This window comes from Labrus mixtus, chromosome 1 (genome assembly GCF_963584025.1).
Source record: "Labrus mixtus chromosome 1, fLabMix1.1, whole genome shotgun sequence".
NCBI classification, from domain to species: domain Eukaryota; kingdom Metazoa; phylum Chordata; class Actinopteri; order Labriformes; family Labridae; genus Labrus; species Labrus mixtus.
This window is the reverse complement of record NC_083612.1, coordinates 27,430,154-27,447,157: the sequence shown is the minus strand read 5'-3', so window position 1 is coordinate 27,447,157 and position 17,004 is coordinate 27,430,154. Positions and strand designations below refer to the sequence as shown.

The 17,004-nt window shown below is 40.8% G+C and overlaps 1 protein-coding gene across 2 annotated transcripts in view; it reads right to left on the bottom strand.

The window, feature by feature from the left end:
• Nucleotides 1-669: 669 nt before the first annotated feature.
• nfatc3a (nuclear factor of activated T cells 3a) overlaps nt 670-17,004 on the bottom strand; it is a 55,413-nt gene continuing 39,078 nt past the window's right edge. For both annotated transcript variants that reach the window (XM_061040888.1, XM_061040896.1), the window contains exons 9-10: nt 15,094-16,164; nt 670-3,552 (exon numbers count right to left, since the gene is read on the bottom strand). In XM_061040888.1, coding sequence (XP_060896871.1) covers nt 3,476-3,552; nt 15,094-16,164 — 1,148 coding nt within the window. In that variant the 3' untranslated portion in view covers nt 670-3,475. The remainder of the gene's footprint in view (nt 3,553-15,093; nt 16,165-17,004) is intronic.

Genomic DNA, 17,004 nt, shown 5'->3' with positions numbered 1-17,004 from the left:
TATTTATTTCTGACATCTGGCCCTCATCCTCTTCAGCATGGGGGCGGCAGTAGCTCAGTCTGTAGGTACGGTTAGAGTCCCGACACAGACCAAGTCCGGAAATTGGTCTGGTAGCTGGAGAGGTGCCAGACCACTTCCTGAGCATTGCCGAGGTGCCCTTAAGCAATGCACCGAACCCCCCTCACCAGCTCAGGAGTGCCCGCTGTGGGCAGCCTCACTCTGGGACCTCTCCATTAATACATGTCCACAGGATCCTGTTTGTGTATTACAGCCTGTGTGTGTGTAGCATGTTCAGTAGACAGACAGTAAAAATGAATTTCCCCTCGAGGGATAAATAAAGTATAAATTATTATTATTATTATGATGGCCTTCTATGAGGAGGACACAACTGTTTTTTAAATGATTCTTTTTATAAATATTACAACTAGAGGGTGCCTATGCACACATTCCTTAATATAGATTAGCTCTGCATATATGAAGTGTATCTCTTTCATCGAAGTAATCTTTCACTGACATAGAGGAGAAACATTAGTACATCCATCTTAAAGCAAGGCGTCTGTGTTTACATCAGCTATGATCCTCTATATTTAATCAATGAGTTGTTTACATGGGTCGGTGGAGTTAGGAAAAGGCAGAAGACATTCAAAAAGAAAGTCACAGACCCGTAGGTGAGTTTTCTGTTTTATTGATATATACTACTTTAGAGCCTACATTATAAGCAAGGTATTCCCTTTGAATAATTTCAAAAAGCACTGCAGTCTTAAAAATTACAAAAATTTTAACATACAAAATATACAGGAAATGACAACACAAGGCTCGGTAAACATCAGCTAAACCTGTATTTCCCTTTTATTTTACAAAACATATATATAGATGTGTGAATATATATATATATATGTGTGTGGGTGTGTTTGAACATCTATAGATATCAAAATATCAATACATATTCAACACCCAAACATGTCCCCAACCTTTTAGGAATGACATCCATTTCAAAGTATCAAAAATAGAGCAGAAGAGTCTCTGTTGCTTTATTGTTATGTAAAGGGGGAACGTCTTGTTCGGTCTTTGGTTGTGACAGAAGAGGACGGCAGCCAGAGTTTCATGGTGATGCTGGTTTTGTTGTTTCTCTCGATGACTCGAGTCTTTCAGGCTGCAGAACCAGCTTTATATGAACAAAAGTCAACTCCCTTCCCCCATCCCCGTGCCTCCCCTCCAAACAAACTAAAGTAATAAAGGTAACTGACTTGCATCTTTGTCATGGAAAAATAAATCAACCCAGAAAAGCATACAGACACACTGAAAAACTGTTTTTCAAACAAGAGTTAAGGCATCCTAATAGTTTACAAAGTGACATGATTCTCTCACTATCTGAATGTTTTATTTCTATCTTCTCTGTGAAGTTCAGAAACAACATAAAAGGTTCTAATCTCTTTTTTAATGTTGTATCTCACATTTACTGCTGTTATAGCTTGCATAGCCTAAATACATGTGTGTGCTTCTGTTGTTGAAAATAACACTCTTATAATTCCTGTCTTCTGTACAGCATATTTGGTTCAAACACCATCCGTCCTCACACACTCCTGAACTCATGAAGATGCTTGCAGTGTGTCCTTGACAAGGCAGATTGGCTGATGAACAACCCCAGGATGCTAACAGAACCAATCAACAAGTCTACAGTCTACTTCTAGAGGCATCAAGGTCTTTTTTTCTTTTTTCTCATTTTAAAAGGCATTAGGCAGAATTTTAATGCATAGTAGAATCTTTTTCACCTGGACACTGACTTCAAACAGTCTTTTGCAATGCTCCTCACACACAGGAGGAGCGTCATTGTCGAGCTTAAGGCAAAAAAAAAAAAAAAAGCAGATGCAAATGTTCACATCAGAACCCGCATCAGTCTGTTCACATCCACACAATCTGACGAGAAACCTACCGGAAAACACTCTTTGCATGTGTGTCAGATCAGGAATCAAATGAAAACATTGTCATGAAGAGACACTCAGGGAGAAGTGTCTGACAGTGTTCAATAAAGACAGGGGGAATTCGTAAATAAAACCTGTAATACTTTCAACTTTTGTTACATTTTCTTTTTAATATCCACTGCTGATGATGCTATCACAGGTGTGGTGCCAGCAGAGACACAAGGCACACAAAGGGGCCCCTGGACAATTTGGGATGTTATGCATAAGAGAAGAAACGTCAGGAGTGACACATATCTTATCGTCGCATATCTTTGAATGAAAATGTTTAAGAGGGCTTACTCAGTCATGAACCCCCACTCACCCCCATCCCCTTCCAGGAGTCATGAAAAAAATCAGATCAACACTGATCAAGTCGGAGGTCTGTAAAAAACAAACAGCTGTGCAAAAAAAAACAACAACACAACAATACAAAAAAGCTTTTGCTATCATTCAAAGCTGCTAAGTGTTAATAAGGCATTTGTTCAGCTTGAAGAAGAAAACATAGTAGGGCTAAGAAGGGGGGGGGGCTGTTCATTTACAGATAACTACATGGCTGCAGGGTTGCTGAAAGTTGTGGAATGTTGCAGGTTGCAAATCCATGTCCAGCACCAGAGGAGTTTGTCCTCCCTGCTGAAGCCCTGCACCCTGCTCCTAAATGCTTTTGTAATTAAAGGGGGGGGGGGGGGGGGGGCAGTGTCGTCTTTAATAAAGCAGACTGATGGATACTTTCTTCTTCTTTTTTTTAAACTTTGTTTTGAGTTGGGGCATCTATTTTTACGGCCAATATTTCTTTAATGCCATCATCTCGCATCATGCCACTTTAGCTGATGCTCACTCAGGGGGGAAACAATAACGTTTTCAAGCTTCCTGGGAGACAAAAATATCGCCTGAGAAACACTCTACGCAACATTTTACAATCCCAGTTCTGGCTTCCTTTGAAAGCGCTGGGCACTTCCGAGTCTTTCTTCTTCTGTCTTATAATATCCTCATTCATAAACGTCAATGCTGGTGAGAGAGTGGACGACACACACTGCAGTATCGTCTCCACTACAGTAAGTCAAAGCTAGCGCTCCAGATCCACAGAGCTGACTGTTCAGGAAGACAGTGGTGCTTTGAAAGGTCAGACACACAGCTATTGTAGAAGGACAGATCTCCATGGTTTCGTTATTCTGCAAATATTTTAACACAAATAAGGCTGCAGCTCATCTTTCTTTTCAATCTGAGTTGAGTTCTGTTTCTAGATTTCAGAAAACATTTATGTTGCAGTTTTAAAGAAATCAGAGGAGAGAGGGGTGAGATTGTCAGGCTGGTGGTACAGCAGGTCCATGAGGATTTAGCAGAAGTGTATTCTGTCCCTGACCACAGCGCCCCCCCCCTGCTCATCTTGTCCAACTTCACACAGGACCATAACCTGAACATGGACTTGGAACAGGGTCTTGGTCATGGTTAGAGCTGCAAGGGGGAGGTGGTTTGATTCCCTGGAGGACTGCACCAGGGCCGAGGTGTTGGCTGAGCTATGACTGGCTGTGTGCTGATGGAGAAACATGGGTGCTGGGGGACTGGGACATGTCTCTGCCGATGATTTCATTCACTGTGAAAAGAGAACAAACAGGAAAAAAACACATTATTACTAACTCACTTGTTAGTAAATTAGTAAACTCACACAATGTAGCTATGTGTGATAGCAGCACATATTGCAGTAATTTGTCAGGAAGTTGAGCTTACTGTTAATGAGTGCAGTGTATGTGCTTTCTATAATATGTTAAATTACTATTATTACTCTTTTCATCTGTTGTGTCACACAAAGAACATTACTGAATGCTGCAACCATCATTCAGAGAAGTACAAGTTTAAATAAATAATTCCTGACATTTATGGGATAATAATGGAGGGAGAAAAAGAGAAATAGAGACTCGGATTGCTTGAAAAGCTGGAAAGAAGTGGGAAGATTTCAATTAATTTAGAGTCAAAAAGTGACATCTGACTAGATATAAATCCACAGTTACTAGATTATTACTATTAGGATTTAAAAATAGAAGTTATGTATGTAAGTATAAGCAACCATCTGATGTCACTGTGATGGTTTAGTTTCACCCGTTAGTCCTGAAGTGAAACAGAAGTACACGTATCTGACCTGCAGGGTGCAGTGTTTTCCCACTTTGAGTTCCTCACAACACCGAAAGCTCAAACTCAACCTGAGGAGAGCTCAAAGTGGAAAAACTTAAAAAACTGGCAAACCCCAAAGTTCACAGAGTCACAGCTCTGACTCGAGAAATAATCACTCCTGACAAACGAATGAGAGAAACGATTCCATTCACAGTTGTGACCTTTGTGAGAGTCCAACAACTGTTAGAAGTTGCCACAGCAGACTGACTGAGCTATAAACAGTCCTGTACGGGACAGGCCCGTCCATTACTTCATTATAACTTTAATGGTGCTTCAGTACATTTCCTCGGGGCTGTTCACGGGGTTTGTGAGCATGGCGGAAAGGCCGTGTTGAACCAAAGCATGGTTAAAAACGTGTTGTTGAGCTGAGAGTGGCACTCAGGCGCAGCGAGGTTAATTACTCCTCCGACTCAGTCAGAGCCGCCATTTAAATATACAACAGATAAGTCATTCTCTGCTCCTGTTTTTCAGCCAGTGTGGGTGATTGTTTTGCATCTGCTGCCTCCATTCGGTATTCAAACTGGGACCACATGAGACACAGCAGGGAGCTAGTAAAAGTGCAGCCGGGAAGTAAATCAACTTTGAGTACTTTGACGTGGGGAGCAGGACACGAGGACAGAGAGACAGACGGTGTTTTTTGTTTTTTTGGACGTCATTGAAAATGCAAAGTTTCCCACTGACAACATGTGTGTATTTCCCCAAATGTTTTGGAGTTGACGTTACAGGTCAGAGAAACGTTTCAGGCCGGGCAAACTGGTTTGGGAGGGTTCAGCAGAGACCTCTAACCCAGTTGGATACTGGGAGGCTTACAACCAGACCTGTCTATACATGACAGTCCAAAATACAGCTCCTCTTTGTTTCCCCTGAGCTATAAAAATACACTTTCCCCCCTTTGCTGTAATAAAGAAATGTATTACTGTAACTTAGACCATGAAAAGTGAGTAGGGGGTGACTCAGTGAATGATGAGCAGCCGAGTGTGTTTCATGAGAAAAAGAAACCGTATTGAAATTGGATGACACACAGATTGTAATAAAGGCGTTAAGACGCAAAACTTTTTAAAAACTTTTTTTGAACATTTTTATATTCGTAGGGTAACATCATCATTTATCTCACACTTATCACCCGTGTCTCTGTACGCTTTCTGGTGTATTGTTCAAAACTCTTCATTTCTTTCACAATCTTTGTCACAGGACCGTCAGTTCACTGAATTCAGCTGTGCTGCACCTTCTGTTGTTTTATTTGTGTTTTCTGCTGCTTGCTTTTGTGTCTGGCCACCATCACTCACATCATCCTGTTAGCGTGGGAGGCTCTTCCTTTCCCATGTCATCTATGTTCACACACACACACACACACACACACACACACACACACACACACCACACTCACAGCCCCACCACGAAGTGACGATGTTACACTGTGACTATCAGAGTAAACATTTATATATGATAGACTTTTCTATAAGGCAATATACAAAATGAATTCTTAACTTTGTGAATTTTGTCCCACAACTCATTGTAAAATAAAACTATGATTGATGTCTACACACTCTTTTAAAGGCTGTGACCTTTAAAAGGAGAAGCGGTAAAACTGAGCTGAGAAGAACAGCGTCTTACAGCTTTAAAGGACAACAGAGAAGCTCTATCACAACAAAGAAAAAACAAGTGAATGGGCTTCTTTGTCCACGTCACACATTTAGTGAAATGTAGAGATTTCTGAGATACTTTGTCGGTCACACTTAATACTTGAATCCAGAAGAAGGTAGAAAACACCTAAAATGAGGTGGACTATGAATGAATGAACTATAATGGTCTGGATTAGGGTCTAAATCAAAGACTTATGATAAGTTTATTTAGTGGTTCAGTCAAAGGCCGATGTTTACAGGCCAGCTCAGTCTCCTGCACAGCTGAGGGCTGCTGTGGTTAACTGTAGCTCTCATGATTGATGGGAGGGAATGTGCTCTATCACCACAGGAATATGAGCAACCAGCAAGTGAGACATCAAGTGGGCGTTTGCAGAAAATACCACTTTCCGCTGTACTGATTAGATTATTGCAGAGGCAAACATTAAGCTGTAAACTCAGATAAACATGAGAGGAGAAATTATAGAAGAAAATGCTTGATCAAAAGAAAATTTAAAAATACATGTTTATCTCAGTTTGACTCTTTTGGCTCTGTCATTACAAACTGGAGGATGAGGTTTCCCCACATATCTTTCACAATCACTAACAAGTGGCACTGCAGTCAATATTACGGCTGCACTTATTGATCATTTCTTGACTTATTTTGGGCTGTTTGGAACAAGACTGAATTTTGTGAGCAAATTTTAATCCCAGTCCGTAAACATTTATTCTTTGTAGTTTTCCCTTTTATTGGATGTCAATATGTGAAGAAAAATCAAATTAAAATAATATTCAGGATTTGCAACCGTTTCTCCTGAAGGTAAAACGTTTAAAACCTTAGAGAAAGCTTTTTTATAAACAGAGGGTTAATTTCCCATATCGATGAGCAATCATCTCTGCTTCGTATGCAGTCATTCATTTAAGGCTTGGGCTCCACACATCAATAAATCAGAAGTGAAAGGCAGCTTTGACTGAGGAGTTTCATATGTTGATAGTGTTTTCTCAGATTTACTCATATCATTGAAAACAGTGCAACGTCAAAGCCGGTGATTCAGCGTTGCCCGCCATAGTAAGTGTGGGTCTGAATTGCTCAGCCGGAGGGAGATCCTCTGCAGATGACTGGGAGGGGGGCTCCCGAGTCAAAATATACATCTGCAGTCAGCCGACTACTGCTGCTACTACTACTACTACTACTGCTTTAGTCAGGTAATCAGATGAAGCTGTCCCCTGTGGTTTAGATGGGAAATAAAATAATTCTTAAAGAGGGCAAGTGAGGTCTGAAAATTCTCCTTACAACATGGTGTCAGATACTTGTTTCTAATAACGCTGCTTTCTTCATCGTAGATATCCCCACTAATCCTCTTTAGGACCAAGCTTCTTTGAGCCGAGGAGAGACAGAGGACATTCAGGGAAACAAAGAGACTTAGTAAAGTTGTCAAGTTGACAAGTAAGCCAGGGAGTTTACAGTTAAAGAGAAGAAAATAAAGATATAACAAAAATCTCTTCTCTAAATATACTTGTACTCCCTTTAAAAATATTACTTAGTAGAAACAAACATATCCTCGAATCTACATCTGCTGAATATAACGATGTCCGGGACATATCCCCAAAATCTATCAGGAGACCACTGGGATTGGGTAAACTCACGTCTCTGTTTCCAAAGTTCATGTCAAAGGAGGAGAATTAAAACAGATTTCCATAATGCAAAACAGAAGTGGAACAGGCAGACGGACAGTCAGTACAATAAACATATCTACTGTCGAGATGGAAAATGGGGGATTGTCATAAAGCTGTGACACATAGAAAAAGGTTCCCTGACCCAGGCTTAAAAAGCATTACTCTGGCAGAGCAGTTTAAGCAAATAACTGGAAGATTGACTGACTGATTTTTGAGTCCAGCAAATGAAGACAACATGCCACAGTGGAAAACATTTGTGGAGAGGGAACAGAAGGAGACTTGGTTTGCCTTCAAGAGGGAATATCAAAGCACACAGTTTCCACTCGCAGGGCCCTGCAATGACACACACACACACGTCTTCACGGAGCCTCAGGTACGAGACCGAATGTGAAGTAAAAATCCACTGAGCGATCACACACATTGGAAATAGATGATCAGTTGATGGAATTTGTTTTGAAACCTTCCAGATCTTTATCTGGCTCACTGTTTAAACTCTGCTGCTGCTGCTCTGTGATCGTGCTCTGCTTAATTTTAATTTCACTTTTGTCGTCACTGAGTGGGCGAGGGCACAGGGTACTCCGTAGGAACGAAAATCTAAAGGTCAGTTTCTCAAAGTCACGCATATCTGTTAACTGTCTGTGGGTTTCCCATTTGATCTGACGGTAAGTGATTCACAAGACTTCTCTGCCTTTGCTGTGGAGACACACATCAGCAGGTGACCAAAAATACCGGGCTGTAAGAAGGAAATCACTCGAGCCCAAATGGCCGCATGGGGAGATCAGCAAAGCCAAATAAAATGGTTAATAGGTTTAACGGGCAGACTAATCAGCAGAGAGCATGATGAATCTCTGGTGTGGGCCTTTTCTTGCAGTGTAATGTGTTATGCATCGGGAGCCACAAGTTCATCTAAAATAATAGATGTTTCTCTAACCTGGGCAGAGTGTTGTTTAAAGGATCCAGTTCCATTAAAACAAAAAACAGCCGGTGCAATTAATTATTATTTACTTCTTTAAAATGTGAGAAAATTTAAATAATTTCCTTCAGTCAAAAGTCATGCCTTTCAAATATTTAATTGTAGTTCTGAAGGTGAAATTAAACTCATATCTATATTTAGATTTATTTTGTGGCTTTTGCCTTCATTTTTATTTAAATAGGACAGTGGAAAGAGTAGGAAGTTGGAAGAGAGAGTGAGGAATGTTGTGCCAGAAAGGGACCGCAAGTCGGACTTGAACCCGGGCTGCTAGGTCGTCAGTGCCCCATCATTTTGAGGGGAATTGTGTGTGTGATATTTTTGTACACTATTGATAATGTGCATTTCAAAAAAATGCTAAGAGTGTATCTCCCACATGTCATCAGTGTCAAACAGGTTACTGGTAAACGTGACTCACCAGAAGTTCAGAGAAAAACAAACTGTAAGGATTAGTTTACGCAAACTTGCATTCACTCTGCAGCTTTAGAGGGAGGTGAAATCTACCTCAGCACACTCTGTATGCCATGAGAAATGTGGTCAGTACAGTAGTTTTCATTTTCCAGGCAAAGAGTGGCATTCTATGCTGTACTGACAAGAACAAATGAGCACTGACATTCAGGAGAGCAGCCAACAAAAACACACACAAATTAAAAATACAGGCACAATCCCATTTAAAACCAAGTCTGTTCATGTTCGTAATTGCATAATTATATTCATAATTTGTTAAATACATATTCAGAAACACAAACCAAGGGTTGATAAGTTGTGCTGATCCCTGCTTAAGGATTTCCAGGCTTCTTCTTCTTCTGTCTAAAGGAAAATGCAGCACTGGCTCTGTCTCCATACCAAGCTCCAGCGTCTTCCAAGACTTCTGCATTAAACTCTCTAAGACCTTAATTGTATGGAAAGATGACACACAAAGTCCATTTCCACTTGTTTCAGGGGGAAAAGACCAGCAAATGTTTGCCATTGTTTTTAATGAGCTGCAGCAGCGCTGGATGGAAACGTTTTTTCCTTCCATTGCTACTTTTTTCATGCCGTTCAATCAAGAGTTCTGTTATTTCTCTGTTATGGTAAGTTGATGGCACCATGCAACCTCTGGCTACAATGGTCCCATACACGCACGCACGCACGCACGCACACGCACACACACACACACACACACACACACTTCATGTTACAGAAAATGTAATGAACCACAGCAGTGTTTTTATTTCTTCCTGTCTGTTTACACTTGTGAATAATAATACTATTTGAAGAACTTGTTTGTCTGATTCAATGAATGAATTGTAGAGTTTCATAAAAACAGCATTCAATGCTTTCACTGTAAATTACTTTGCATTTACTGTTGTTGAATGGTGGTTGATGGTCTGTGTGATGATGTACTGGATGACTTGATAAATATGTGGAAATATGTCAGTGAGATACTGTTTTGTTTTGTGATGCTGTAACAAAAATGTATTGTGATATACTTTGTACAGTGTATAATGAATTGGTAAGGAGGACTTACAGGGGGGCTGCCAGTGGCTGTGTTTGCCTGCAGCCAAATTAATTTAAATTGTTTTTGAATTAAGTGTTCTGTTTTGTTTTAATTAATGTTTTGTAAAAGAGGGGCAGATATTATAAGATTAATCTTCTTTATGCTCCTTTTCATTCAAAATTTGAGATTTTATGTTTGTTTGTTTTTCTTAACTTTATTGTTTTTTTTTGAATGAAATAAAATTGACAAATAAAATAAAATAAAAAATAAATAAGGCAGGTGGACTTTTGCAAAATAACAGTATCCAGGTTCATATTATATTTTTTTAAGCCTTCCAAAACCAAAATTAGACTCAAAATAATGTCAGTGTGTAGCCAGAAAACCAAAAGATCATATTCAAGTCTTATTCTGTTTGGGATTAAACCGGAGAAAGTATTTCTGGCCACCTGTCAAATGAAACTCCAATATTTACTAGTGTTTTTCCACATGGTGTGGTCAGCTAGAGCAAAATATTCAAGTCTTTTTTTGATTTCTAGATGTTAGCCTCTCCAATCACTTGTTGTGCTGTTGGCTGAGAACAGCTGCCCATGAGCTGAAGGGCCCTTTAAACTGAGAACACTTGGATCCTGCTGTTGTTTCTCAGTGGGATTGGCAGTACTGACCAGGGTTTTTTGTATTACAAAGAACTACTGTTCAAGCAATAGACCGACACACTCTCTTGCCCAGAGTCACATGACAAGAGCAATACCACTCTCATATCTGTCGTCAAATATAAGGCAAAGAGTCAAACCCCTCTTGAGCTTACTAATTTAAGTTACATCTTGCTTGTTTCTAGTGTTGTAATGTCATACAAGCTAACTAGCTAAAACAAGTATGGGATTTACAGTGCTTAGCTGCTCGTCTTTTCTTGTCTGAGGGAAACTGCCAGGCAACCAAAGGACATTTCATGCCATGACTGTCTACTTCCCTCCGGAAACAGTAGCCATGCACATTACTGAAGTCTTGCTAATTTTAACTTTTTATTCAGAAAAATGCATTGTTACATGTGTGCATGTCTCTGACTTATAATAATGTTGAAAATCTAATAATAAATTGGACAACATTTTTTTAATTATGATTAACATGTGATTCACTATTATGCTCCAAAATACCTGCAAGCACAACTTTTATATCAACAGCTCTTGGAAGTTTAATGTTTTCTACAAAGTCTGTGCTCGTGCAAAGTTCGGGTTAAAACATTGTTGACAGATGTTTTACTGCTCAGACACTGACTCTTTCATTTGATTACATTTTCGTGCATGTGTCGCTAACTGTGTTGTGTCATTTCTGTGTCTGTGTCTCTCTTAGTGGTGTAGGCAGCAGGGCTCAGCCTTTTATTAACCCTCAAAGACGTGCAAGCAATTTGAGGCAGCCGTGAATGTGGGCAGGTCCAACAAAAAGACCGGCTTTTGTTGTGACCACAAACTAGGCACAGTATGGACACCATCGTTACTGTTGACCAACACACATGAACAAACACAAAAGTGTTATCTCTTCCCATGTGTGCTCTGTCAACAGAGAGATTATCACGAGCTGATCAATTTATTAAATGCACAGTTCAGCAGCACAAAGATTCAGTCACCATGACAGCTGTAATCCTCATCACAGGAGGGACCACTTCATTCAACTCCTGTATATAAACAAATCAAACTCAAGTTTACAAGGCTTTGGCAACCCTAGCTAACAGTAACACTGGTGTAAGTAGAAATACAGTACAACTATTCTAAATCCATCAGTCATCTGTACCTGTCTTTGTGTGTGTCCATGTAAAGAAATCGCATGGTCTCCATGCTGAATGTGGAAAACAGCTAAAGACTTGTCTTAGAATTTCACAATGGTGGCACCCTACCTTGTGCTTTTCTTTTCATCACTGACATCAAAGCAGTAGAAATGCTTTAAAAACTTTGTGCGTTGCTTATCCAGGTCCTTATCTTTTTTAGCATCTTTTCATGTAAAACCTCATAAAAATAAAAACCTTAAGAAAATAAAGCTTTGATGTTTTTCTATTGTTTCAAAGAAGCCATTTCCAAACTAACATAACTCTTAACATATATATATTTTAAATGTCTTAAATTTAAAACAATCTTAAATCTACAGCCCACAAAGCACAACACTATCTAGTATTCCTTTACTAGATCTGAGATGCCAAGTACATTTCAGATTGAATGTCTCGGCTGAGTGACCCTGCAGTGGGCTTGGATCCTGACCTTGTCTGTCCATCTGTCTGTCAGTCTGTCTTCTCACCTCCTGTGTCTCCTGCCTAGCATACACACAAACCCAAAGTGCACTCACACCTCCACAACATCAAACAGATACACACAAACACAATATCTCATCTAACACACAACACATACACATCTCGAGCATGCTCTGGTGTGCGTCACAAGGGCCATCTGTTTGCTAACCGGAGCAGTTTTCTACACACTCACATTCATATTCCCTCTCATGCCGCTGACACAAATCTGCAACAATAATGACTTAATCTCATCTTTTTAAGGAGAAAGACAAATTATAAAGGCACATTTTCAAAAAACACAAAATGTTTTACTAACGACTTGTTTGTTTGTTTATCTGGGAAGTCTAAAGGTGAGAGATTAACAGAAAAAGATGGAGAAGGGGGGGAAATCATCAAGTCAAAAGGATGCAACCTCATTCATGTTTGTTGTGACTTTAACCTAACAGTGTGCAGTCTTGTTTCCCCCTACTCGCACTACATTGATCATGTAGACAACCACATGGGTCAAATGTATTTTAATGATGCTCTAAGGAATAATTCTGGATTATATGAAAGCCTTTTTCAAAGAGCAAACACGTTAACATTTATGTATATGCTTTTGAGTGTTTTTGCATTACATGTGCATTCTGTCTTTGTGTACAACATCTACACACATTTATGTTTGCGTTTGTGCCTCATCTCTGCCTGTCAAACTTCATTGAAAATGGACTACTTCAGAGAGTGTGCCGCGACCTTCTAAAACTCAGAGATGTAGTTTGAAGTCTCATGTTGCTACTCCAAACCATGGCCTACAGAGCTGGGCTGGCACAGAAAGCTATTTTTAGCCACAGGCTCAAAGGGAAAGCTTACATTCATGGCTGAACTGTGTCACTCACAAACTTTTCTCACACTTTTTTTCACAAGAGTTCGAGTGTGGCCAGCTAGTTTTTAGAGGCTGTGTGTGTGTCTCTCTCTCTGCTTATGTGATGAAGACTAAAATTGAGTTTAACGTGAAATATTTCGGAGTATACAGATTTCACGAGTGCAAAGATGTAACCACACACTTGCCTGAAAAGAGGAGAGAAAGGAAAGCTAATACATCAGGCTGTTGTACACAGATAACAATCGTTTGATTGCTTGTCAGCATGTGTGTACGCATAAGTATTATGAACTGATGTACCTCTGTGGTTGTTGGTCTTTCACACATCACTTATTGACAATGGCCCTGTGTTAATTAGGCTGACCCTTGCTAGCATACAATATCACACCTCCCTGACACAGCCTCACCGGGCTACTTATTAACCCTAAACCTTTAAGACCCTCATTTGAATATGGTGCTGGAGTTAACAAAACCAAGCAATCCAGATAAGGACGTTGATGATTTAGAACAGTTTGGACACACTCATTATAGATAAGGAAGTAGTGTTTATGAATGAGAGAGAAAAAAGCTGCTATATGCATGTGCTGACTTCACTAGTCAATTGTTAAGTCAACAAGTCTCATGAGCATGCTAATTAGGGCTGTTAACACACATCCGCTCTCATACGCACAAATACACACAGGATGTAATTACTGCAGCAGCATATAACTGTAGTTTTTGTTTTCTAGCTATGGCCTTTAGTAGAGGCTCAAAATGATGCAATCCCCTCCCTAGTTCCAAGAGGCCAAAAAATACAGGTTGTAATTAATCTCCAAACTGCTGCTGGATTTAAATAAGCTGAGTGTTTGCGATTAGGCTCTATAATACGATACTACAGTTATCAGTCCTACTATGTCTATGTAACACAATACTAAAGCCACAGGACCCCTCAGAAATCATCCTGCTCACACTACAGCATGCTCTGAAACGTTATCACCATTATCAGGCATCAAGGTTTCAGGCAGCCCAATGAAAATATAAGCAGTGCTTCAGCTGTTTTACTTCATCAGCTGCATCAGAACCTCATCACAGATGGCTGTGCTACACAAATATCTCGTGTGAAAAGACAGACTGAGAAAGAAAATGTGATAATGAGAGAAGTTCGGACTGACAGAAAGCTGGAAAATGAGAGTCAGAGGAAAAACAAGAGACACATACAGACAGGTTAAACAGACAGACAGACATAGTCCTTTTTTACCTCTTGAGTCTGGCTTTAAACAGAATTTCATTTTATCACATGTAGTTGTATTTATTTATAAATATATTTAATATGTACATATTTTTAAATTATATATATTATATATTTTTTTACATATTTTATATCAATCAATCGATCATCTTGTTTCTATTTGATTCAAAACTAAAGTTATCTCAAGACATTTTACAAAAGTGTAGTCTTATTCTGTTTTATTGATTTACATCTAATCTTAGTTTTTCTATTTTATTTTCCAGATTAGCTTTTAGTGTTTTATTAACGTATTTACTTAACAATATTATATTCTATAGATTTGCTTTCAGTGTTTTTTTTATACATTGAATTGTCTTTTAGTGTTACATATTGTATTTTGTTTTATTATCTTATCTATTTCCTTCATGTTATTATTCCTCAGTCTGTCTGTACCTGTTTTTATCTAGTTCTTTTTCCCTATGTGCATGGATTGTGGTGGTCGGTTAGGGCTGGGGGGGTGTCTAGGGGTGGGAGGAGGTCATATTGTTGCTTCTTGATTTGATTTTTGTAAAGCACTTCTACATTATTGTATGAAAAGTGCTTTATAAATAAAGGGTGATTGTTTGAGTCAAAGTAGGGAGGATGGGTGTCCAATAGTAGTCTTGGTCTTAGGGCCAGCTTCTCTTTCATGTTCTTCAAACAGTTTTAAAGTGCTTACAACCAAATGTGTCTATTTCTGATGCCACTGGCTTTTCTGGATGAATAGCTCAGTGAGTTTCATGTGAAACTATTTTTTCATAGATGCCTGTGCCTTTCTTTGTGACATATCAAGATCTGATTTTGTGGACACCAGATCAATAAAGTAAATGAATAGCTTACCATCATCCAGCGTGATGTCCTGCAGGCCAATTGAGCGGAAGGTGGGCTCCTTCTCCTCAGGCTCTTGTTTGATGTTCAGCCTCTCCCCGTCTGATGGGAAGGGCACCTGTGGGCTAAGAGGGTGAACCAGTGACCCTGCTGCAGCCGGTGACAGGCTGGCCATGACCGGGCTTGTAGCCTGGGGTGAAAGCTGTCCTGAATGGTGCTGTTGGGGGGGACCCAGAGGACTGCCTCCTGAGGTGGGGGAGGATGAGGTGGGAGACTGGTAGGGCAGTGAGTGCAGCTGAGGGGAGGAAGGCCCAGAGTGATGCGAGGGAATCATTTGTGGCGGTGGTGGGGCACTGGACGTTGTGGGACAGGATGCAGACCTTTGACCTACGGGATGGTATCCCATGGCCCTTTGCAGTTGAGAGGAGTGCTGCCCCATGAGTGGATGGCCACCTGGAGAGGGCACCTGGGTAGGGTTCGGGTGATAGCCTCCGAGTGTGTGGAGGTGAGGGGATGAAGGAGTGAGCAGGGGTTGTTGGCTCTGGGGAGACCCAGCTATGGGGTTGGTGGAAGAGGAGGGTGTTGATGGTGAAGAACAAGGAGAGGAAGGGTACACCATCCCCATGCCCATTTGGTGGGGTGCTGCACTGGGGCTGTGCTGAAAGGGCATCCGTTCATAACCCTGAGGAGGCAGGCTGGACTGGCCGTTGAAGGGCAGGCTGTGACCGTGACTGTGGCTGTGCTGCATAGGCTGGTAGGAGGGCCGCGGAGGAGCAGAGCTCGGGTGGAACGTCATGTGGCAGTCTGCAGGAGGGTGGTGCAAACTGCGCCCCTGGAGGTGAGGCAGGTGCTGGAAAGACGGGGAGCCCAGAGAGGGGCAGGGGGCCTGTAGGGGTAGCAGGCCAGGTCCGGAGCCTGTGGCCAGACTGCGAGGGGAGCTTGACAGAAGGTTTTCCGATGGGTGGCCCTGCTCAGGAGAAGGCAGCTGGGTGCGCACCAAACTGGCAGCATGTGCCAGGGGCATGGATATAGGGGGTACTGCAGGAAGGTCCAGCTCATCTCTATTCTCCTGTTTCACCATGACTACAGAGAGAGAGGAACAAAAAGAGAGGGAGGAAGAGACATATGACGAAAGAGGAAAGACAGACAGGATGAAAGAGAGAAAACACATTGTCAGTGAGGTCCATCAATCAAATGCTGCTTAGAGTAAGACCAGACATGTTATCTTTAAAATTGTCAAGTCACTGCTATTTTTGCTTAAGTCACAGTAGAGTAGTAACATCAAGACACCTTAACAATTTAAGTAGTTGTTAAACATAATTTGTTGTATTTTTAACCCCACAGATGAACTCTCTCAGTGTTAGGATTTTATGTTGAAATATGTTTCAGTTCTAGCTGCAAAACTAGGTCAGAAGAATCTCGAGCAGTAAACATAGTCTCTGTAATGTATGAATTGTGAAATGGGGGCTCCTTCCAGATGAAAAAAGCCACAGACTGATAGACATTTTGATAGTAAATGAGGCCATCCGCTTTTACTGTGACAGCTCACAGTGCTGCTTTGCCAACCAGTAACCTATTTCCCAATCTGGTGGCTTGTGACAGTGAGTTTTATTTTTATCCAGCTCTGAATCAGAGGGAGAGCATATGTTGTCATTTCGGGTGCCATCATGTGAAATGCTGTGTGGGAAGAGGAGCTGAATGCCCCCCAGCCCAGATCAGACAGCAGAACAAAAGAGTTCAATGATCGTGCCCTCCACTCACCCCTCTCTGCCTCTGGGATTGAGAGGCAAGGGGCATGAAAAGGCCAAACGGGATTTACTTTGGCTTAAAATGGAGCCAAAAAGATATGAAGGTAAAGGGAAGGGTACAGTACAGTATATTTAAGATGGAGTAGAAACAGGTTCAGCTTGTTTTCATATTTTA